Here is a 25,830-nt window from a genome sequence, read left to right as displayed (position 1 = left end):
TAGTCTGTTTGTTTCTCTGTTCGGAACAAATTTTGCAATCGATTTTAAACTTACTTTCAGATAAGCTAGAGACTTGAAACTTTGAATAGCTCAGAAATCGATAACAGTGCAGTATGTACTCGATTCCTTTTCAGTTTGTTTGTTGGTCTTTTCGATACAAATTTGTTTGTTTTTATTCAGCGAAGCCCCCGGATTCGTGGCATTAGGTTACGAGCAGAACTGTACAGTGTTGCGGGATACATAACGCAGCACTCGCAGGTGGTGCCTATATCACGCATACAGTGCTATAAATATGTGCTATACAGTATATATGACCACTACACGGTGTTAAAAACCAATAGCAAATTTTTTAGGAAAATTGTGAGTCAGGAATCTGTATGTGATAATAAATATTTACGGGGCTAAAAGAAATTATTTTATACTTCTTAGTCCGTTTTGAAAAGATTTTTAATATTATTTTTTATTTAATTATTATTTTCAATTGATGATACCAGAGATAAAGGGGGTCACGAAAGTATGGATGTTATTGGAGAGCTAAGTATAAGTCTTGTGTTCATTTTCCAGTAACGTTTCTAAGTCTGAATGTCTGCTATTATACAATGATAATAAATTGTATTTTTCACTAATGTTTCTGGCACTTTTTCTTTGGACTTTTTGGTGTATGATGCACCATGTAAATTTAAAGTGTTAGTTTATGATGCTCGTAATACTAGTCTGTTTTTTCTCTGCACTTGTTTGCATCTTCTGCAGCTACTGTGTCATTTGCCTATTGTGGCCATATTTGTTTCAGAGTAGTAAAAATAACTTAACTCTACAAAGACTTGGAATTACTGTAATTTGTAAAATTATATTGTGTTATTTTTCAGAGATTAATAACTTATCATTCTCACATCAAAATATTGGTTATAAAGTAAAACCGTGAGATTAAAATGAAAGTAAATGTTTTTGAGATACATATTTTGTTTATTAAAAATAATAACTTCATTGTACCTGAAATTTTAATGTGGGTCAGATAATTTATTTTGGTATTTGTTTCGTGAGTGTGTTTTTTTTAAATATTACATTGAATAACTTTAACAGGGTTTTCCAAACCTACTTTTTTTCTAGTTAAATGTTCAGCCACCTTCAAAGGTTTTCAACATTTAGGTTATTTACCTTTTTTAATATGCAGGTTAGGCCCCATCTGGGCAAACAAGTGTTTATCTTGTGAGTTGATAAGAGTTGGTGCTTGCAGTGAGTGTTTGGGACCATATGGGACCGGCGTCACTGCAAACACTATTTGGTAGTGATACAGTTGTTCTTGTGTAAATGTATAAATTTACAAATATCTGTGATTTTACTTGCATATTTCTGTTCAACTGACATTAAAAACAGCAGTGTGTGCTGTGGCTTGAGTTGTTTGTCTCTTGTTTCCTTTCCTAGTGCCCGCAGAAGGCAACTTCACCGCGGAGGTGACGGCGAACAGTAGCGAGGAAGAGATCCTCATCAACTCGGAAGGCGCATATACCTATTGGGATTCGTTCGAGACGAGTGAGTGATTGTGCAGCTTGTCTAGCATTCGAACACGATGTCATGATTAAGCACGTGACACTTTACATCTCCTTATGTCAGAATCCGGCCGACAAACAACAGCTCCAGGATTAATAAATAAATAAAAATTTTGTAAACATTATACGACTCATGGTCTAAAAGTGCTTCCCAAAGCTGGTACACGCATTTTAAGTTGTAAATGAACTACTTATTTATTGCAAATGATATATAAAGTATTTGAGACGTAACACCAAGCATCAGGATGATGTTTTTATTTTAATTAAAGCGCTACAAGCACCGAAAAACCTGTCGCTGTTGTAAAATTATGCCCCGTTCCAGTACATTATTTCATATTTACGTTCTACGCGGTTAAACATTCCGACTTTTTGGATGGCTGATCTTTTACCGAATTAAAAATATACATCACATATCTTTTTTCCATAATTAGCTGGTAAAGATGAACTTTTAATGTTTTTGTGCAATATAGATAAGGAGAATGAAATGAAAAATAAAAGTAGACCTATTAATGTTTGAAGTCAAATTTACTGGCTACTATGTGATATGGTAAAATTACATTCTCAAAAAAATTCATTTTAATCAGTCTTTTTAAATTCTCAGATATTTTATGATCTTATAAAGGTTTTATGTTGTAAGGAACCCATAGTAGCTACTTACTTCCTGGAAGAGTATAAATTTATTTCATTAAAATTATAATTCATACTTAGTGTTTAAAAATTCTCATATATGTTACAGTTTTGGCAGACAATAGAAATAAATAACTTTTTCTAAAAAATTATTTTTAAACATATCATGAATCAGCCATAAGAATTTCTTTGAAACTAAAAAGTTTCATTTCTGTAATCCATTTTAGTCTCGTTATTTGTTACCCCTAAAAATTTCCACATGTAACTTTGGCCAGTAATCAAACAAACGTAAACTATGTATTTTTAATTTTGTAAAATTAACACTACTTCAAAAGTCTACTCATTAAAAAATTATATAAAATAACAGAAACTCGTCCCTACGTGGCCGACACACCTGTTGGAAATGAAACTTCACACACTGGCTGTAGTTCTATGTCAGCTCACTAACGGCGCTGCAAGCAGCGCTGCTGCTGTTGCCATCTGTGTTTAAAGCATAAATTTGTGGTTCAAAAGGCTTTTTTGTTAATGCTAGAACAGTGCAAATACAGTTATTTTTGTGACATGTTTTCAAAAGTATATAAACCTGAAATTTTAGTTTCTAGCAGTGTTAAGATGCTTCAGAATTATGTCTGTAATGTGCACTTGACGTATGCGCAGCCGAAAGAACGTAACACATCCAACTGTCCGGTGTCGCCACAGAAGTGCGAGTGGAACAAACATGGCGCCAAACAGCAATGCAGTTACACCACTCCCTTAATAATCGTTACAATTTCCGTAACGCTCCGAGTATTGCGCTTTTTTTTTCGTCGCACTCTGATGACGTCATCGCGTCAAGTTACAGTACCTGCTGAGAAGAAGTTACACTTCAATAACTTGAAACGGAACGCACGCCCGTGAACACTATCCAAATAATTCCTCAAAGGCTAGCACAATCAACATAACTTTTTCACATACACAACGCAGTATTATACATAGCAGTTGAATGCAATGTAATTCAGTCTGACTAGCTACAATCGTACATTGCGATAAGCATTACACAATCCCGGTTTTAGTATTAATTACATTTAAATCTAGATAAATCTTTCTTAATAATACGTTATTGGTTAAATTTTGTTATGCTTTCAGTCATTTGGTAGTTCTTAACGTTCTACTACGTCGTGATTTGAAAACTTTATTTTATAAATAAGAAAATTAATGTGTTGACTAGATTTTGATGAGTATTATTTTCTTTTGTTTATGATGTCCGCAGGATGGAGTTAGCCATGATCATCATGGTTCAATATCCTAAGAAAAAAAATATTTCTGGATTTAATTGTGCAATTCCTGTGCTATTGCGGATTTTATTCTTAACTGCTATTTTTTTTCCTTTGTAATTACACTGAATCAAATATAACAAAATTAATTTTCCAAAGGCTAAAACAGCCAAAGTAATAAAAAATGGCGTTAAGTTAATATTCGTTGTAAGCAGGCTGCTGTGTTGTGTAAGTGTTGTGTAAGTGTTGATGCTGTGTTGACTGCGGCGGCGGCGAGCAGTCAGCGCGGCCGGCGACGACGACGGCTACGTGGAGGCGGTGATCGGCGTGCTGACGGCGGTGATGCTGCTGCTGCTGGTGGTGTTCGTGGTGATCCTGGTGGTGAGCCGGCGCCAGAAGCTGCACGGCTCGCCCACCTTCCTGCGCAACCCCTTCGGCGTCACCATGAACATGAAGGCAAGCGTCGAGCCTTCTAGCGTCGATCTTATACAGTCGATCCTCGAACAGTGATCATCGAGAGTCGATCCTCGAGCATAGATCCTCGAGCGTCGATTTTAGAGCGTCGATATTCGAGCATCAGTCTCTAGCGTTGATCCTCGAGCATTGATCCTCGAGCGTCAATTTTATAGCGTCGATCCTCGAGCGTCGAGAATCGAACATTGATCATCGAGAGTCGATCCTCGAGCATCAGTCTCTAGCGACGATCCTCGATAATCGATCTCGAGTGTCGAGCATCATACAATGATTCTCGAGCGTCGATCTTCGAGCGTCAAACATCGAGCGTCGCACCTCGAACATTTATTCTCGAGCGTTGATCTCAAGCATCGACCTTTGAGTGTCGAATCTTGAACATCTCGCCTTGGTGGCGCACAGGACCTTGCTCGGGAGCAATTTCTATTAATTGACCCAGAGCCAGACGCCCGAATAATTGGCGTTCAAGCATCACCGGAAATTTTTTATAATGTTAAACTGAAACTAGTTATTTTTGTTTGTAAAAAAATTGGTTAGTATAGTGATATTTGAAATAATCTTAAATAATGTAAATAAATGAACTGTTCCAAACATTTTTTTTATTCCTATCCCGAAGTTGCACAACCCGCTGCGAACTTCGGCTGTGTTCGGGACTGGTTGTGGGTCAGTGAAATGTTGGCTTCCCTAGCTCTAGACCAGTGGTTCCCAACCTATTGTGGTTCATCTCCCCTTTCTGGAGGTTGACTAACACCTATCCCCCCCCTTGCAATTTTATTGTATGCCTAATTTTAATTTGAAGTAAACTGTAAAAAGTAAAAAAAAGTTTTATTTATATAAACAATTTTATTACCGTATATAAAAAACAACCAAAGCAGTTTTATCCGTTCACTCTTAAATAAAATATTAAAAAAATTAAAATGTACATTTTTTTACAGTTTATTTTTAAAAACAAAGAACTAAGATCATTGACATACATTTAAAAAAAAACAGGAGTACATGTTTTCATTTTTAAATTGGAATCTGGAAAAATGAAGAAAGGTGACAGTTAAAATTTGAAGAAAAAAAATTCAAATAACTTTATTAACACTAGAAACAGCTGTAGCAATCATTCAAGGTTAATTGAAAGTTTTAAAACTTTGTTATTGTTTTATTTTACCTTTTCAATGGCTGCCTTGTGCTTGGTTGATTTCAGTTAAAGCTTGAATATCCGGCTTTATGTTCGTTAAGTTCAGACGCAAGTCTCCTTTTAGGCAAATGTCTAACTTATATCTTTGTGTTGTGAGGAGCTGAACAACAGAACTAAATCCTTTTTCAAATAAATATGTTGACGGGAACGAGATGAGAAGTGGTTCAGTTTTTCCCCACAGTTGTAGAAAAATGTCCATAAGCTTCACCCATGCTAACTCGTAACCGCTCTGCTTGAAAATGATTTTCGCCTCACAGTCATACTTCAGATCTAGAAACTCCGTCTGCAAAGAGTTATCAAGCTTATCCACGGCTTCAAACGAGAATGGATCTAGAATCCAATCCAGAATTTGTAACTGGGTCAAATCTTCAAATCTTGATTCCATGTCAGTTTTTAACTGGTCAAGGTGATCAGTAAAAATTAGGATTTTGTCTTCTGGGAGTTCAGGAATCTCGTTATCTGACACAGAACACTTTTTAAGGGTCGAAAACTGAATCAGCTCTTGGCCTTGATATGGTTCATTTTGTTTCCTTGAAGCCTTATATTGACTTCGTTCATTTTTTTCAAAAATATCTGTAAGGTACGCAAGTTCAAACGAGTGTTGCTTCAAATTCTCACTTAAAACAGAATCAGACGTGTCGAAAACTTGGTAACCGTGTCAAATAATTCGAAGAAACAGCGCAAACAGTTTCCTTTGGAAAGCCACGTCACGGCCGTATGTAGAAGCAAGCGTTCGAATTCCTCATCATTTTCATGGCAAAGTTGTCGGAACAAATGGTCATTGAGGGGATTAACTTTGATCTTGTTGACACCAGCAATAACCAGTTGTAGGGTTTCATGCAGGACACCACTCAATTTTTTCGCAGCTAAGTGTTAACGATGAATGACACAGTGAATAGTGATGACCTTTGGCACTTCACTGTACAGTATTATTTTAATTTTTCCCCCTTTGAATACTCATCGCCACCAAATCGCCCCCCACTTATTTATTGCCCCCCTGATAACCCAAATCGCCCACTTGGGGGTGATCGCCCCCAGGTTGGGAACCACTTCTCTAGACTCTTCAAAGCTCGGCTTCAAAAATTGCGTTATTAACACTCACTATAAGTTCATCTTCTGTGTTTCTAAAGTTGGGTTATGCGTGCTTCTTTACTTCTCTAGTCAATTTTTTTTAAATATTTCTTAATAAAAATGTTTTACAAAAACTAAAATATTTCACACGGCGGAGAAGCCGAGACTTAAATCACTGTACGTGGGTCAATGTAATTAGTATGTTAGTTACATAGCGATGTGCAGTAGTGATATGAATACCACAATTAAGAACTGAGACACCTAATATTTTTTTTCAAAGCCTTTCATCACAAAATTTGTCTATATCTATATTTATCAAAACTGGTAAGAAATAATTTTTCACTTTACTAACCACCGAAAAACGTGTTCATGGAAAAAGGGTGTGTGTATGTGTGTTTAATCTTAATGATTTGTGTTTTGGCGCTTGATCATTATTGCTTTGTACTGTCCAATTGTACTCGCCTGCGTGCAATAATGAGAACTACTTACTCCCAGATGTTTGTTCCTAATGTGCCAGCTCACTGTCGTACGTTATTTCGTAGGGAAACTTAACTATGTTGGCAAATTTCCAACTGTGCCAGGGTGCAAAAACGTGGAAGGATGTTGTTTTTGTTCTGTCATGCCAAAATGTAGGATGGAAAACTAATTATTGCAATTATGGGAAATATAATGAAAATATTTAAAAGTGTGGTTACCTAGATTATGTTGCTTCTATAATTTCGTTTTTTTTTTTTTGCTTATGATCTTAAATAATTTCATATGTAACATAACCTATAATTGTTTTTTTTTTTTGTAAATGGTTTTTATCAATGTAAATTTAATTGTATAATTATTTTTGGAAAAATTAAAGACCATTTTCTATAATCCTAGCATGAGCTGTAAGCGTGCATTCGTGTGATACACATTTTATAATCAACCATGAGTGGGAAAAATAGAACTGTAAAGAATAGCTCAATTATTTAATAGCTAGTATTTAAAGTATTATATAAATAAAACCAATATAAATGTCCGTCCACATGTTGATCACACCTTCCTAAGTCCACAGTTTACTCTCCCCACTGGAGTTCGACTCGACAGTGGCTCACCCTACTGCCCGTCTCTTGCCTCGCACCTCTGTCTCAACACCTGCCTCGCTCTACTCACTCGTCCGCCGCACATGCAACACCGTCCCAGATGCGCGGGTCCCCAATTCTCCGATCTTCACACACGAAGCCCGTCGCTCGTCGCCCGCTATCGCTCGCCAAGGGGTCACTCACCCTCTCCACTTCACTCATCTCACCCGTCTCGCACTCTCTTGCTCGTGCCATCACCAGCCTCTGTCCCACTCCCGCCGGCAGGAGGCGTCGTCTTATACACCTGAGGATTAACACCTTGGAAAAGTTTCTTAGCCATCCGAAGAGTAACGTCATCGGAATCCCCGACTTAACACTCGAAGCTGTGAGAACAATGATGACTGTTTACACTACTTCACGCAGACGGAGCTCTGTGAACGTGCCCAACTCTCTCTCTCTCTCTCTCTCTCTCTCTCTCTCTCTCTCAAGAAAGAGAGAGGTAAGGAAGTGCCGCTGCTAATCGGATTACCATGTAGCGGAGTGACGGGTGCTACCTATCCGGAGGTGGGGCCTCCCCTGGACCCCCCCCCCCCCTCGCTGTTCATTGCACCGGGCTGACTGACCTGTCTTGTCGCTAGCCGTGTCGTAACAGTATGTAGCCTTTTATTTGTAGGACGCCATTCATAAATAATTAAAAAACTTGTCTTTAAGTTTATCAAAACCATTAAATCATGTAAACAAAATAATTTAGCAAGCTATACCCCTTGAAAACCTGGTTTTTCGCATACAGCTGTGGGGCATGATTACATCATTGCGAAGCTACAACCAGCGAAGCAGAGTCTGTCGAGTTTCAGTCCTCCTTCGTATGTACAAAGACACTCCAGACTTGTATCAGTGGCGTAACAGCTGGACGTTGGTTGTAGCTGCTCCAAGTGAGAGCGGGTTCCACGGTTGCGCGATGCGACGTAACAGATTTCAGCCAATCAGAGACATGATGTATGTAATAAAAAAAAAGTACATTTTGGGCTTCTATGCACATGTCTGCGTCTCTAAACGTTTTCGGAACACGTCTCTTCAGATATGACCGTGGAAAACGCAAGGTATTTGGAAGTTGAACAATACTTAAGTTGCGTTCTTGCATTCTTTCGTAGTTAATAAACTTATACCTTAAAATGTTGTAGGTGATCATTTTGCGTTCTTGTGTATTTTATTAAGCAGACCTTGTGCATGTTCTACAATGGCACGGAAACGGAGACGGAACTCTTACAACATTTTACTGTCGCGTCTGCTACTTCCACAGTGCACGGAAATGTAAATAATTGGCAACCAACGAGATTGCATTTCAAGGTTACAAAAAAATTAATTTAATTAAAAAATATATATTATGCTTTGAGATCATAGCATGGGCAGAATTTATATGTACAGATTGTCCAGAAAAGAATGTCCCAATTTCAATGTTATATTATAATAGTTTAAATTAAACTATTTACAACAAATCATACATCAAATTGACGATAAACTAACCTAGTTTTTCTTACATATGTCCAATATATGCACCTTTAGTTATACGGCACACATCCAACCTAAAGTCCAGTTCTTCCCACACTTTAGTTAACATGTCCGGAGTAATTGAAGCAATAGCCTCTTCAATTCTGTGTCTAAACTCTGGAAAATCATTAGGTAGCGGCAAAAGCCCCAAAGTAAAAAAAATCGCATGGCGTTATGTCAGGTGAACGTTGAGACCAGTAAAAAAAAATCTAAGTCGTCTCAACCGTTACGACCAATCCAACGGTCAGGGCATTCGACGTCCAAACACTCTCGTACAAAGAGATTCCAATGAGGACGGCTAAAATAACAATTTCCCTCTTAGAAAACTGCAGAACGCAAAACTCTTTCCGCTCAGGAATCGATATTTTGCAGTACCTACTAGCACATGCGCTTATCTAAAAAATTTTGAGTTACTCTTTAATTATGACTTTGAACCAACTCTCTACAACGCTTACAGTTGATACTTCTAAAATTTATAACTAGGACATTCTTTTAAGGACATACTGTGTAATAAAAATAAACCACGAAGTAATAATGGAACACTATACATCATTGTACTTGTCTTTAGACTATAAAGCAACATGGCTACTGGTGTAGACGGAGGAGCTGCGCGTGACTGACGGCCGAGGAGCGCGTGTGTGGCAGGACCTGCTGATGACGCTGTCCCCCGTGAGCGGCTCGGGCGTGGTGCACGCGGCCGCCAGCCAGCTGCCCGGCAAGACGCCCTCGCTGCTGTTCCCCGCGTGCCACGCCGCCAGCTGCAGCGCGCTCGGCCAGCCGGCGGCCGTCGCAGCAGGTGCGTGCGCCGCCCGCGCCGCGTGTGCTCCTTGGCTGTGCGGGGACGGAGTTCCCACATTTTTACATTTTCGCTTTCAATTTCATTTGAAATATTACTTCAAAATAATACTCGTACATATATTATTATAAAAATATTATTTATATTAAAATGGACGAAGAAAAATTAATCTAATAGATAAGAAAGGTCCATTACATCGTCTTCTTCTTCTTCTAAAGCAAGTGCAACTCACTATTTGCAAATCTTTTCAACATTTTGTTTTAATACAATTTCTTGGACATATGCCATTGCAGTTTTGCACTGTTTGTCATGGAAAAGAATTCAAGAATTAAATTAAGAAAATTAAAAAAAAAAAATAGAAATGAAAACATAAACCCACAGAGAACAAGCCAAAATCAGCTGCTGCCAAACACATAAACCCAACTATGAACCTAAACAGGTATTATGGACAACACAACGACAGCACGAACAAATTCAAACCTAAATAATAGACAGCACAAGAATTCCGTGGAAGGAATTCATTAATGACAGGAATTTAGTCAATGACAAACAGTGCAAAACTGCAATGGCGCGTGTCCAAGAAATTTTATTAAAATAAAAAAATATTTATTGCATCATTCATTTAAGGAACGTATTTTCAACATTTTGCCTCGTGCTGTATATTCTATCTCTTCTTTTAGAAAATTTTAAGCACTGCAAGTTACTCTGGCCATGCATTTATATAACGATAAAAAAAAAGTGTGTCCGCCAACTGCGTTAGAAGTGAACTTCACAAATAGACGGATTGGAAATGTGTAGGGTACACAAATTTTTGAAACACAAGTACAAGTGTGTAAATATACAAGCGTACAGTCGAGTGTGCAGGTATACGAATTTATGAAAATCTGTGCAAGTATCCGAGAGCTGAAGAATGCGAGTAAAAAATAGTATGCGAGTGAGCAAGTATGCAAGTGTGCAAGTATGCAAGTGTGCTGTAATGCAAACATGCAGTCGAGCACTGCTGCCTCCGTCTGTGTTTTTCAGTAAGTAATTTGATAGCTTAAGTATAATAATTTGCCTTCTATAAAGTAAACAACGGAGGTTTACAGTGAAGGTTCACAATTTATTGTAACAAACATGGCGACGAAAAAATGCAATGATTCCTTTTAGTTGGCCACTCTCTACTTTACTTGCTTTCCCTCCCCTGCAACTACTGAACACTGAACAATCCACTACTGAGCGTGGCTCTTCTCATTTTTCCCCACGCTCAGAAGTCTATGCCTCGACCTGAGCTGGACTCGCAGTGATCCGTCGCATCTGTCCGTTTCCCCCTCGCCCGTCAATCACGTGACCTCAAGCCAATCAGGAGGCCCGAAAAATTCTATCTGTCCGTCAGAAGCTTTCCAAGCTTCAACTTTCGATGGAAAGACAGGTCGGCAACCTTTGCTATAATAATAGATTTTTCAGTATTTTTGTTTGTTTGTTTGTTTGTTTGTTTAGATGCTTCCGTGAAATTTTAACTTATTTGAAACATATTTTAAAGTTTTTTATATCAAAAATGACTGAGACATGGACGTGTAGTTACGTATGGTAAATTTTTTAATTTATTGATAAACTAGCGAATGCCTAAACTAGCGAATGCCTGGCATGCGTAGCTATGCCTTTTTAATTATTTTTTTTTAATTGTAATTTGTTTGAACTAGATACTCACATACAAAGCATCTCTATCTATCTACCTCTCTATCACTCTATATCTGTCTTTCTATTAATCTCGCTATATTTCTCGATTTAATTTTTAAAAAATCAGTATGTCTCTCTATATTTCTAGATCTATATTGGAGTAATTGCTATTGGAGTAATTGCAACTGCTGTATTATTGTATATCTGTAAATCTCAATCCGTCTCTCAATATTACTCTATCTCTCTATACCTCTCTATGTTTCTATTTATATCTCAATCCATCTCCCTACCTATATCTCTCTACACCTCTCAATATATCTATATAGCTTATATCCTTCGCTCTATCTCTCTATATCTCTCGATATATATCTGTATATCTCCCTACATCTCTCTATACCTCTATATTTCTATCTCTCTTCGTCTACATCTTTATCTTTACAAAACAAAAAGACTAACACACGAACATTTATTTATAGTATATCTATATTTTAATCTCTTTCTTTTTACTTTTCACTGGTGTGATATATATATATACATATATATACATATACATACATATACATACATATACACGCGCGTATTCAAATGTACGTTGTATCAAAATTTCAAAGCAATCGGTGAAGAACTCCGAGGTTTAAGATTTTGAACGTACATTTACATGTTTATTTATATGGATATCATATTCATAATATTCATGACCGTGCTGTACCCACACGGCAGTCTGCACGGAGCAGTGTTTGCTGCAGAGACAGAGAGGCGGGCGGTCGCAGACGAGGCGGCGCGGCGGTCGCCCGGGGACAGGTCGCCGCTCGGCGAGGCGCTCGGCTCGCTGCAGTTCCGCAGCCTCAAGGCGTGTGGCTCGGCGGCGCAGGGCCGCCACCCGTCGCAGTGCGCCACCGACCCGCCGCGCAAGAGGCGCTGCCACACCGCGCCGCGCGAGAAGACCCCGGTGAGGCTCCGGCAGCCTGCCTCCCAATGCCAAGTAGCAATCTAGCACTGTCAACGAGAACCTTTAATGTTTTTAATGACCAAACTGAGCTTACTTATATTGTACTGTCAAAGTAATAAGGCCACATGTCAAAAGTAGAAACTTTTAACACAGTTAAACAAGATGCTATATTATTGCAATAACATGGTTAAATTTCAGACTTGCGTCCATCGCAACATCGTGTTTTGACCGTTATTTTTCAAAATACAGGTATGGCCTTATTCATTGGTAAAATTGGCAGATGTTGTTTCCATTGGCGATCTTAACTCAATTTCACATTTTTTGAGATATGGCTCTATTACTTTGACAGTGCGATATATATATATATATATATATATATATATATGTGTGTGTGTGTGTGTGTGTGTGTGTGTGTGTGTGTGTGTGTGCTGTGTAGCGTAAAGCTGTGCGCCAACGGCCATAGGGTCATTTCTTTCCTATAGTCATATCATCAATCATATTGCCGTACGTAGATTAACACCCATGTCTTACCCGTGATTCCAAGAACCCAGAACCCATCGCACCGTAAGCCGGTGTGCATCCGATTACTCTACGGAGGTCGGCAGGAGTTTTACTCTACGAATAGCACTCGTATTAACAAATAGGTACTGCACGCATTGATGGCTGTCGTGAGGGTGAAAACCGTATGTTCCCAATAGCGTGATATTTAGCTGTTGCATCGCCACCGCGTTATTGTGATTCCAGCATGATTAGCCAGTAAACATATTTTTTTAAAAAAAAGTGTATGGGCAGTAGGCGCATATTTGAGGTTATGAAATATCGTGTAACATTGTAGTCCGTTCTTCAATGTAGCTAGTGTTTGATATTATTTATAAGTCATTTTTAATATTTCTTAATTAAATTATTTTAAAAATTAAATTTTAAAAATGTGTGTATGTTGATGTTGATTTTTTTTTAATGTGAAGTGAAATCCATACACTTCAGTTGTTCAGTTACATTTTGTTTACACTCTGTAGCCTATTTTACACCATCTTTTCTGGCCATAAATATGCGTAGGCTACTGTATAACAGCTCATCAAGTTGTTTAAGAAAAAATGAATGGTACAACAAGTAAGGTTTTTTTTCTGCAAAAAAAAAAGTTAGCGAGTGTGCACTAGTATAATAGTGTTCCATGCAGTATTGTGACACGTGAACACGTGCTGTGCAGTCGTCTCCGCACTACCCGCAGTGGAACATAGCGCCCGCCATGGGACACTCGCTCAAGGGCCGAGAGCTGGCTGATCTCGTCTCGGTTCCCCGCTGCGCCCTCCACGTCGTGGAGAGGGTGGGGGACTGCCACCTGGGGGAGGTATGTGCTCGCTGTGCCTCGCTCACAGGGCCACGACCCACACGACAGCGTGGGGTCACAATACCACCACCAACTCTGACGTGGCTGTCGGAAGATCTTCCCATGGCAAATCCGCCCGTAATATGCAGTCAATAATGCACTAAAAACAGCGTTGATAGTTGAACTGCATAACAAAATAACATTTACTCGTCTCTGGGACTAAGTGAGATTAAGTTGTTTTAGATACAAGGAAGCAAGATATGGTTATGTAAATAAGGGACAGAAATAATATTAAGCTGTTGAAAAGAAACGTAATAAACAGTTGAGGTCACACTACAAATTTGAAAGTGTAGCCAAACGTAAAACGTTTTTTTTTTTTTTTTTAGCATAAAGTTTAGTTTTGTAAGGTTTCCGTTTTGCGTTTCGTCGTGCGGCACGACATGACGAAATTAGAAATAGGGCCATAAGGGTGCGTATTTTGTCGGGGGATGACGTCACAGAGATCTTGTATTCCATTGGCCGCTGAGCGTGTCGGGCCTGTCGTGTCGTGCGCGTCGTGGCATTGCGGCATTGTGACTCCACCTTTTTATTGGAGGGAGTAGCGACAAATTTTGACTTTGTGAAAGTCGCAGGGCCAAGTCGCCTTCACTTTGTCTCTTTAGCGACATCGTAATCTCCAATCTTTATAAACAGAATGTTAAAAAGGGACATCAAAACAGAACCTCGTTTGCAATTATGTGGGTGTGAGGTATTTTAGAAATAAATGGTTAATTATATGTTTTTATGCATGGAACTGGAAGAACTAAGATTTTTAATTTTTTTTAATAAAAAACTTGTTTTATTGGGTTATTTTTATCTCGCAATTCAAGTGTTATTAATATTTTCTGTGTGACATCTATCATTATCAATTTTTCTAGAAACTGAAATGATGCATACTGTATTGCTATTGTTACGATTTACCGCGGTTTCGCAAAGGATAGCCCAATTAAAGATATTTATCACACAGTTTTATTTATTGCCACTACTTATGTCACATACAAAAAATAATCTAAAATGGCAAATAATCAATTGCACTTAAAAATGTTGCTTCCCCAGTCACTCGTTTTCACACACCGCACACCTCGCTGGGCCGCACCTCTGACGCAACTCTCGCCGCAGCACCCCTCGTGGGTCTCCGCCGCGGGACTCCGCGCCGCACTCCACCGCCGCCGACGCACTTGCCTTAGCCGAGGATCCGCTCGACGCCTCGCTCGAAACTTCGCTCGGGACTCCGCTGCGCCCGCGACACTACCGCCCGTAAACTCCGCCGCGGGAAAACTCCTGACTTCACTCTCACTCACTCCCTGCCCTGGAATCTTCGTCCAAGGACTTCGCCACTCTGCCGCACCCGCGGCACTCTCGCCCGGAAGCTCCGCCGCGGGAAGGCTGCCGCCTGAACGCTCTCTCTGAACTCAGACTCTCTGACTGACGTCCTCGGGCATGTATATATAAAGGCCCCGGTGCAATTCCAGAACTCACGAGAGCGGCTGGGGCCTTTTGCGTCATTCCGAGCTGTCCCGACGGCAGAAATCTCTCGAAAACACGTGTCGACGGCTCGCGTAACTCCCAGCTGTCCGGTGTTAGTTACGTGTCAAAGGCAGGGAGCCGCGCGGGGAGTGTCGGGAAGGAGGGGGGGAAAGCGACAATCCTTGTTATCTTCCAGGCGCGCGCGGCGCATATCATATTGCGGCAGTTGCCAGCCAGCTCTGCACCTGCACGTGTCCCGGCCTTGCTCACGTTCGTAACACTATGATTCAATATAAATTTTTCGAAATTAATAAAGTCGCTTGAATTTTCCAGTAACTTTTTAAAATAAAATATAGTATGCACATTAATATAACAACGCTGAACGCAAAGAAAATGGGTTGTTTCCTACTTCGATGCAATTAAATAGTAACTTCTTGCTTTGCTCATTTTGCAGTAGACGATCACATTTAGGTTAAATTCATGTGTAATTTCGTAGTAAATGGTCACGCTCGTGTCGTGCGTCGCTCTGAGGAACTACTCATGTATCGCCGGACAAGCAGCGCCGCTACTCCTAACGACATGCGACACGGTCTAGGAAAGCGCGATGCGGCGTGGCACCTTCGCTGTCGCGGGTTGTGACCTGGCCCTGCGACACAGTTCAGAGTCACGACCGCTACACGCACGACATCCCTAGTTCAGTAACCTTTATTGTGCAAACTAAGCAAGACTAATGACATTTTGTACAGAAATATTTCAATGATTATTGTAGTTATTTTCCTATAAAAGATAATAAAATAAATATAAAAATCTTGCTAACTAAATTTTAATATATTTTTTTTGTTGAGAATCTAATATTAATGTTATGTTGTGTACATTATCTTGCTTAATTTATAAAATTTTATCAAGTTTTCATGTTGAAACTGTTGCTGTAACTGTTGTTTTTTTCCCCTTAATTTTTTTGTGCATTTGTTGTCACTTGTTTTGTATTTAGTATTGTTCTGTCTTTGTCATTTATGCATTTGTGTTGTGCTGTGCCTACCATCCAAGGCCTTAATCGTTAGTTAGGCTGTTAGTTAAATAAATAAATAAATAAATTTCATTTCTCTCACCAAATGTAATACCACCAGGCAAATGCAGCTGGAACATTATTTGCTTTCAAAGTGCATCTCACTGATATCTACATCCATCATAGTAATTTTTAGTGGCCTCATTACCACACAGAAAGGACTTAAATCCGGCATTGCATCATCCGGCGCTAATCGAGCCAATTGCCATCAGATTTTATTTCAGTTGGACATCTGCTGTTTACCTTGCTGCCAGATCGCATTATTGTGCTGCCTGTTTTTATAGTTTGCTCAGAATTCATTGTTAATATAGGTTTCAACTTAAATACAGTGTTTCGTGTTTCCTAGCGGGTTGCAGTTCATGTTTCCCATTTGGCATTCCTTTTAAAACTATATTATATGATAATGCTACAAAAAAAGTCAATCCAGCTTGGTCTTGGTCATGAACACGCCAGATGAAAGACCTTTCACGGTAAAACAATGCACTTTATGTTTTTACATAAGAGGCTAAATATCTGCAGACCTTTATTACTATAACTCGCTACTTTTTTTTTATGTGTAACATCTTAGCTCTCTGTGTACGGCATCTGGTATGAGTAATTTCGTGAATGCAACGGAAGTCGCGTGGAACGGAAATGTGTACCCACGGTGATATCTTCTGTGGCTGAAGGCACGAACCAAAGCCAAAGGGAAACTTTACTGTATTAATTGTTTAGTTAGTTTTAACATGATCACCAGTATTTTAATAAAATTCTTTGTTGATAATCAGGTAAAAGCTGGGGTCTTTTTCGGTTTTATTGGAACTGTTTCATTATATAGTTTAACCTTTCGCTATGCAAATCGAATGAATCAATATTCAACTTAGCTGCTCCAGCAGCGAATTCTAGTGGCGGATGCAGAAACTACATGTGATTCGTGTCAAGAAATGTAGTTTAAAAAACAAATTTCATATAGGCCTAGTTGTCATGCTCAGCATTATTACTTTTTATTATTACATTATTTTATTTTTACATTATTTTACTATTACATTATTATTAATTCTACATTAAATTTTGTGTAGGAGTTTCGTATTATAAGTGTTATTTGCAATATGAGAACACATGGATTTGCTTGTTACCAAGGTTAGATGATACACATCACTGAGGGGTATTGAAAAACTCACTTGCATTTTTTTTTATTATAAGAATAAAATTTAAGTTCAAAAATTAATTCCTTACACAGTTGTATACAATATAGAAGTTAATATGCCCCTTCCGTGGCATGCGATGTACCACGGGCGTACACTTGTTCTTCGAAACTGTGAACCATTCAACAGCTTTCTTAATGACCCGAGGATAATCTCTTCGTTAGAACTCGAGCTGCCATTCACTTTATGGTAAGGTTTTATCACAGACTGCCTCGCCCTGATGCTCACGTTTCTTGAGGCAATGTAGGCACCTTCGATTTCCAGGGTGTGAACAAAAGCATTGCAGATATTTTTGTGGCGGGCCATACGAAGAGTTTGCTGAACCTCCGCATATTTTATTCCATCTATAAATGCACTTTGAATATGCTTCAAGATAGAAATGAACAGGTGTAAAACAATTTGAATCATGTAACTGCAGGCTAATGATACAGGCCAATCATTTCAAGCATACTAGGGAAAAATTGTACATATAAAATAAACTAACATAATTTTGTGCCATGTGCACTGAAGTGACTTGAATACATTCCATACTACGCTGTTTTGTTCTATTATGGTATTCTAAAGTTAATAAAGTGTATAAATGCGTATTCGTATAAGAAATTCAATGGAAGAATAATTTTAAAAAATAAAACTTGTTTTGCTGGTAATTTTTTGTTACAACTTTTAACGCAGCTATTTTTTTGACAAAATTTCACACCGCATTTTATAATGATGAGTTTCCTAATTTTCATTGAGAACTTTGGAGTGGCGCCACTGATGAGCTTCACACGCGCGGGCAGGTGGTGCTGTGCGAGACGCGCGGCGCGGAAGGCGGGCGCGTGGTGGCTGCCCGGATCCCCGCAGCCACGGCGGACGGGGCGGCCGTGGCGAGGGAGGCGCGGTTCCTGGCCGCGCTCGCCGACCCCCACGTGGCGCGCGTGCTGGGGCTGTGCGCCGACGAGCGGCCGCCCTGGGTGCTCGCCGAGCACTGCGACATGGGCGACCTGGCGCACTTCCTGCAGTACGCCGTGCACAGGGAGGCGGCGGCGCTGGCGCCCGCGGGCAGCGCGCACGCCCTCAGGTGGGCTCCGTGGCTCTCTGCCCGCTGTTCGATCACTCGCCACTCATGCACCCTCTTTATCTTTACAACCTCGATCATGTTCTTGCTTAAACTGATACAGTACATGACATAGTGTAAATATGACTGCTTTGGCAGGGGAAACATTTCAGAAAACATGTACACATAATATAAGATATAAAACTCATAAGAAATCCATTTATTAAAAAAAATCACACAAAATATAACATGCATGAAGACATTTACACACACACACACACACACACACACACACAAAAAATTAAAAAACCATTCACAAGGAAACTCAAAACTTTTTTTTTTAAAAGCCAGTTAGTTGGATTGAACATTTTCCTTTCGATATATTTACATTTTTAGTGCCTAAATCTCTTTAAGTATCTTTTCTACTATTTTCCACAGAATAGGTATTTCCTAGGTTCATTACACAAAATGTTTAAAAACAATCAATCAGTTTATTAGTTTGTGCAGAAGAGACAAACTAAAATTTATCATTCTTTGGGGATGAAATAAAATACTGTATTTACCCGAGGATATTGTGACTCTGAATGTGACCCCAAACTTTTGGATTCAGAGTCTAGGAAAAAGAATGTTTGGAGAAGAGATCACAGTTAAAACACAAAATTATGGAGAGGAAATCACAGTTAAAAGACAAAGAATTTATTTATTTTTAATTAAATTTGATAAAAATTTTAATAGTTAAACTTACCTAGGCCAATATAAATTTGAGTTTGTCACAACATTAAACTATAGTATTTACATTAACACTTATTTTAAATAGATATATTAACAGAGTTTGTTATGATGCTGGTAAGAATAATCATTCACTGTCAGTGTCTGCAATGCTGCTGTTGCTACTGCTGACACTGCCTTTATCTTCATCTTGCCAGCACAGATTATCTTCAGTGTCATTCACGGCATTTGAAATGCAATGCTTCTTAAAGCCACAGACGATGGATTCTGAAGTTATCCGTCACCAGGCTGTATAAATACATGTTGCTAGCAGAGGAACTGATGTTTTCTTAATTTTCCCAGTCTGTGTCAGAGAATAGTCACCCGTTTGCAGCCAATCACTATACTGTTGCCAAAGATGGTCCTAAAATGGTTTTTATACAACAAGAACTTGTTTACGACAACATAGCGAACTTGTAGCTGGCTTGTCATTACAGCTGGTATAACAACCAAGTGTGTTCAAATTATTTATCGTAGTTTTAACCTCAGGTGTCAGATGTCCCTGAAACACATCAACGACCAACATGCCCCTTTTCTTCAGAAGTGCACCTGGGTGCCGATTCCACACCAGTCGTACCCATTCTTGCATTAAATCATTCGTTATCCAGCCTTTTTCTTGACAACGAATGATTACCTCCTGCGGAAATGCCTTTTTTGGGAAGAGTTTTCCTTTTTATGATGATGAAAATGGTGGCAGTTTCCAGCAGTCTGCCAAAACAGATAACATCACCGTGACTCGCAGCTTCTCATTTCCAGTCGTGCGCACGGTGACAAGTTTGTTTCAGTGGTATTGTTGCTGGGCAGGTCGAAATATACTACCCTTTCATCAGCATTTCCAATTTGGCTGTACAAATAATTGTGTTTTTTACACAAAATAATCACATACCCCTGAAAATTAATTAGTTTCTCTTGAAAATATTTCGGCCATTTTGCACTAGTTGTGTTCTGCACCGCAAAAAAAAAACTGCAACGGCGCATCACTCTTACGCACTAACCAGTACTTCCTTGAAGCTAGTCCGTGGAATGTTCAATTCACAAGCAATATCTTAGGCTTTTAATTTTACTACGTCTCTTTAAATTTAAATTCCATCTCCTCTCTTCTCTTTGATAAAATTTATCACGCGGGTTTCAATATCAGAGAACCATCCCTTTTTAGGCCCTCTGAATTCTTTCCTCGAACCATTTGCATTCTTGAGACGAAGCAAATCCACCTTCCAATTACGCACGTTTCTTTCAGTAACGTCATTTTTATAAGCAGCTTGTCAATTGTTGGTTCGAATTGCATGATTTTCCACTATAATCTTAAAGTTAGCATCGTAACTTCATCTCAGTCTTTTTGACATTTTAAATTGTGAACTCCCACATCTCTCTCTCTCTCTCTCTATAGTATACATTTTATAAAAAAATTAACTTCCCTACAATGCAAAACAAAGCAAGCACAAAGTTGATACAGTTCTTGATACAGTTCTCACTGTGCCGTTTGAAAACATTTTTCCAGAAACAAAGATGTAGGTTTGACATTATACTGCGAACCTCACTTTCAGTTTCAGCAGTTTTGATAAAAATCATCACATTATATTCAGGTAAATACGTTAACAGTTGGCTAGCTAATCTTTAAAACCAAAGATAAACTTGTTTCAGATTTTAGGTTAGGCTTTAAGCTACCAAATCATATTCTCCATTTTTTTTTTACTGAAAATCACATCAAAGATTTAAAATGTTGTTAACATATAAAAATTTTACATATTTATTTACAGCCTTCGATGCCTCATCTACATGGTAACACAAATAGCATCTGGCATGAAGTACTTGGAATCAAAGAACATAGTGCACAAAGACCTAGCTGCAAGGTGAGTATCTGAAGCTAACATTTTCATTATATTATATCGCAAAAAAAAATATCATGATGATTTAGAGTAAATTTTTAGTAGGTAGTCTATTATTTAGTGGGCTTAAAAAAACGTGCACCATTTCTACTAGAAACTGCTTCGTCGGCCGTGGCTACAAAGTGAAGATCGCTGATCTGGCGATGAGCAGCACTCTCTACAAGAAAGACTACACGGAGGTCGGCGAGCGTCAGTGCGTGCCCATTCGGTGGCTGCCGTGGGAAAGTATTGTCCTAGTGAGTAAATAAAGTATCGCAATGTGTAGTTACATGGCACCATCACTCATTTATATGTCTTTTGAAGATCCTACATAAAAATATATATTTTCAATAACTTTCAAACACATATCTATATTAACATTTTCATGGACACAACAAATGACTTCAATGCTAGCATGCATAATATGTACTAGTAGCAGATTCCATTTACTATTTTATTTCCTTTATTTACAATTTTTTTAGGTATTTGTTCCCTATCATGTATCCAAGTTTATCTTTTTATCCTTGCCATGATAAAGTTTATATTCATTCTTTGATAAACGATGCTTGCTAATTTAATTAAGTACCTACCTACATTGAAAGATCCTAGCAAAACAAAAACTTAATATCACTATCAGGTCTTGTGGAGATTTTTTTTCTTTCATATTCAACTTACGATCAATTTTCATTGTTGTCACAAGTTTTTATTACGTCCAGAATCTTTTGACGGACTAAATAAAAACAGCTAGCATCATGTGCCTCAGGATCAATTTATGCAGCATCATGCCATCAGGATGAAGCGATTAACTTGGATACATGATATGGAATTTGATCTTCACATTTCATCTAAGTCATTAGCAAGGGATTAACTCAACAACCAAGTTCAAGATAACTGATGAAGGAAACTGCTATAGTATATAGTAAGGAACTAGACCAGCATTTATTTACTTGAAGGGTGACGGAAACCTTGGAAAACCAGCAGTAGTGTCTCCAGACTTAGCGGGACCCTTATTTATTTACTTTTATGGAAGCCCCTACAATGGAAGATTTAAAAAAATTTACTCTTTCAAACATTATTAACCCTTCCTGTAACTTAAATTTTGATGATGGTTTTGCCAATTTATTTTAGGATATTTTGATATTCTTTCCTCATAAATTATTCTCAGTATAAATGCCTATGATCAAATTTCTGGTAGAATCGAGTCATTACACATGGCAATAAAATCTTTGAATTTTTTTTCTAATACTTAATAATGAACTGAAATAGTTATTGACCAGCACATTAAGTCAGAGGATAAAAAATTTATTTTTCCTTTTCCCATTAATGTCTATATTTTTTTACAAAACTCTTGTCAAACAAACAAAAATATAAATGAAAAGCCCGAATGGGTGCGGGGCTTGGGGCTATTTCCCGGGTTGCCCTGCCCTGGAACCGCCCCTGAAAACTGGAGTCAAGATGGCCGGAACAAGACAAACCCGATCCTCTGTAAACCAACTCGTGACTTTCCACTGCGCCATCTGGCTCCCTGTTCATCTCACAGTAATTACATGAATTAAAGAGACATTATTCAATTGCCAACCAATATAATTATAACTTTCTTAAACACTAGTTGAGGAATGACCTTTTTTGAAATATTCCCAACTTGACCGAGTTTATAAGGCCATCCAGTTATCAGTGTGACTATATCATCACGAAAGATACATTCCTAGAATTTCAAGTGAAAAGGGCATAAAAGTCCTTAAAAAGTTGTGTGTGTACACTATTTTTTCAATTGAGTCATTAAAATATGAGATTATATAGATAATACATATTGTATATAAAATTTGTGATTAGCACAGTTACTGTAATGACTGCTATTTGACTTAAGAGCAGTTTTAGCTAAACACATTGACAAAAAAGTTAATATTTGCTGTTTATTTTATAATTACATAAAGGCATTAAAAGGGCCAGAAAGATATCACTATCTTTTTATATGCAATCTAGTAGAAATTCTGATGATGGTGTCACCACTCACCATCTCCGGCTAGCTCAAATTAGGTGATGAGTGGAACATACAGGTTGCAGGTCACGAAGAAAGAAGAAATTTATAAACAATGTTCGATGTATTACCTGTTTTATTTATTTATGTAATAATCACACTATATTCCGTACAATAGAGCACACAACAAAAATTTAAACGGTACCTCCATCAAGGAGAAAAACACGTAGACTTATTACAAATTACATTACATTGCCCGGATAAGTTCCGGGCAGCGACGGCTAGACAAAACCCTTTGTCGCCTCGCTGTGGGCTTCGCCTACGACTACGGTCAAAACATTCAAATTAATTTAAATGTCCGAAAGAAAAAAAAAGTTCTTAGGCGTCGCCCGGACCGTAGCCGCAAAGTTGTACTTCAAATTAACATTGCTAAATGATGCAAACCATCGCCCGACCACGACCTCTCGGCACGGTGCTCAGACAATGACTGATCTTACAGTCTTCCTGTCCTGGGCTCGCTGACATAATTTTCAGCCAATCACGGCGCATGGTAACAGAGGCTTCTACGAAATGCTTACTTCCGTTCCCACGACGCAGCGAATTTGTATCTTTCTTGCACTCCCGTGACCGTGACTCACACGCCTAGCGTGTGAAACAAAGCCTCGGTCGTGGAAAAAATGAAGGAAAATCACGTCAGCATGCCTTCCCACACAAAGAAGCCAGCAAAAAATTACGAGAAAAAATAAACTTGTGAATTTTAAAAATAAAAACAATAAACCCAGAGAATTATTTTCACAATAACTTTGAAAAAGGAAATCTTTAAATCTAACCTGAAATATGACAAAAAATTTATAACAAATTATTATTGATGGATGGCATCTGGGTTGTTACATTGGAAAGGGGTTTTTTCCTAAAGGTTGTTTGTAAAAGTGTTGGTATCAGCTCGGATGCATTTTGCGGCAGGAGCGATACACGTGCGCCTCCAGCTCGTGGGCCTATGCGGTCACCGTCTGGGAGGTGATGAGCCTCGCCAGGGAGAAGCCGTTCCAGCAGCTCTCCAACCAACAGGTCATGCAGAACGCAGAGCACATGTACTACGGCGAGGAGCTCAAGGTGAGCGGTAATGTTCAGAGGTCAGGAGTTCAATGCGAGTGGTAATGTACTGCAGCGAGGAGCTCAATGTAAGTGTCAATGTACCACAGTGAGGAACTCAATGTGAGTGGTAATGTACTGCAGCGAGGAGTTCAACAAGGTGAATTGTAATATACTGTGGTTGGGAGCTCAAGGTGTATCATAATGTACTGTGGTGAGGGTTCAAAGTAAGTGGTAAGTGGTACTATACTCAGCAAGGAGTTCAAGCTGAGCCTTAATGTACTGCAATGAGGCATTAAAGGCGAGTAGTAATGTGAAAGGACGATGAATTGTGGTATACATAATCCTAACACCTGGAATGTTTGGAGTTATGAGCTCAATGGTACCCAAGTGGTTCAGAACTCACTGCAGTCTTCTTGTGCATCCCATCATCAAAACTGTCTTGATATTCCCGTGTTTAGGTGCTTCTGCCGAAACCTACGATATGCCCGGAGGACATTTACGAAGTAATGGCCGAGTGCTGGAGGCGGGACGACGGTCTCCGGCCGACCTTCCGGGAGATGCACGACTTCCTGAAACGCAGGAGTGCAGGGCATCGGGGGAGTGACTGACGTCTCCCGCGGGGCGGCCGCTCGTCCAGTGGCTCGTCGGGCCTCTCTACGCATGCCAACGTGGTCTCGTGACCACCCAGCCGCTCATCTGCCCAAGAACTCCTGCACGTTCCCGACAGTTCGCACGGCATGTGATTCCGTTTGGGTCCACTCTCTAGCGTTCACTTATACACTGTTGCAGAGACAAAGCACCGATTACACAACATTCCTCAACTTCACCGGAGGAACACTCGAGCATAGCAAGTTCAGTGTGCGTTGAAACACAAATTACAAGATCATTTTATAAATGTGAATCTTTGCAAAGTATTCACTACCCTGAAAGCAGCAGATGGAAAATTCAGTCTTATTTACTGAAAGCATTACTTGGAATAAATAATTTTGTAATTTGCACGTGGAAGACATAGTATCTTCTAACAAAAAAAAATTGTAAAATAAAAATGATTGGTTGCAATGCCAGTTAGCAGATATACTATGTTACCTCTTTCGAGGGTTGCATTTCAGGTTTACTAATTCTCATGATAACTATACAAATCACAGCAAATATATTTGCAATGCTTCATCAGCTGCTTTCAACAAAAGAACTTATAGAAACAATAGAAGTCTGGATTGGTGAGGTTATGACTCCTTCTGAACTTGTAGCAATAACTCTAAAGACATAATTTAATTTACTTGAACAAAAACATACCATGACTGTACAGCTATCGCCTTCCTAAGTAGTGGTAAACAATAAGTATAGTGACCTTCTGTACTGCGCTTCCAGTAGTATGACTAATGTATTTTTACACATGTTTTAATGTAACGTTCCAGAACTCACTTGTGTGGTACTTTAAAATTTAGTTTTTCATCGAGTGCTTGAAGAAAAAAAATGACTGTACATACCAGCATCTCTACAAGTTAAATATTGCTGCAAGCATAAAGCATTTACTACAAAATTTTACAAGTGTGAAATTTATAAAAATGTTGCGCTAAAGCCAGATAAAAATAAAGGATGTTTCTATACATACTGTCTTTTTATTTACGTACCTACTTAAGTTAATTCCAAAGTTATGGCAAAATGGCCAGTCTTTCCAAATAATGATTGCTGGGGCATTATGCTAAAAATACATGGACTGTACTGTGATATAAATAACTTCATTTATGAACACAGTAAAATGGCAGTTTTCAGAAATTAAAGGATGTGTTTGTCATTATGAGGGAAAAGAATTGGTATGTTAAAATTTTTTAAAGGGATTTGAAAA

General features: G+C 38.8%; 1 protein-coding gene across 1 annotated transcript in view; it reads left to right on the top strand.

The window, feature by feature from the left end:
- The window catches only part of LOC134532406 (discoidin domain-containing receptor 2-like), a 186,811-nt gene extending 161,226 nt beyond the window's left edge, over window positions 1-25,585 (top strand). Inside the window, exons 8-17 of the mRNA XM_063368854.1 lie at window positions 1,423-1,530; window positions 3,708-3,883; window positions 9,401-9,551; window positions 11,981-12,159; window positions 13,367-13,507; window positions 18,022-18,302; window positions 20,804-20,896; window positions 21,027-21,168; window positions 23,853-24,002; window positions 24,443-25,585. Coding sequence (XP_063224924.1) covers window positions 1,423-1,530; window positions 3,708-3,883; window positions 9,401-9,551; window positions 11,981-12,159; window positions 13,367-13,507; window positions 18,022-18,302; window positions 20,804-20,896; window positions 21,027-21,168; window positions 23,853-24,002; window positions 24,443-24,592 — 1,571 coding nt within the window. The 3' untranslated portion in view covers window positions 24,593-25,585. The remainder of the gene's footprint in view (window positions 1-1,422; window positions 1,531-3,707; window positions 3,884-9,400; window positions 9,552-11,980; window positions 12,160-13,366; window positions 13,508-18,021; window positions 18,303-20,803; window positions 20,897-21,026; window positions 21,169-23,852; window positions 24,003-24,442) is intronic.
- The last annotated feature ends 245 nt before the right edge of the window (window positions 25,586-25,830 follow it).

The sequence above is a fragment of the Bacillus rossius genome, chromosome 1 (genome assembly GCF_032445375.1).
Source record: "Bacillus rossius redtenbacheri isolate Brsri chromosome 1, Brsri_v3, whole genome shotgun sequence".
In the NCBI taxonomy this organism is placed as follows: Eukaryota; Metazoa; Arthropoda; class Insecta; order Phasmatodea; family Bacillidae; genus Bacillus; species Bacillus rossius.
This window is presented reverse-complemented; position numbering and strand designations above follow the sequence as displayed.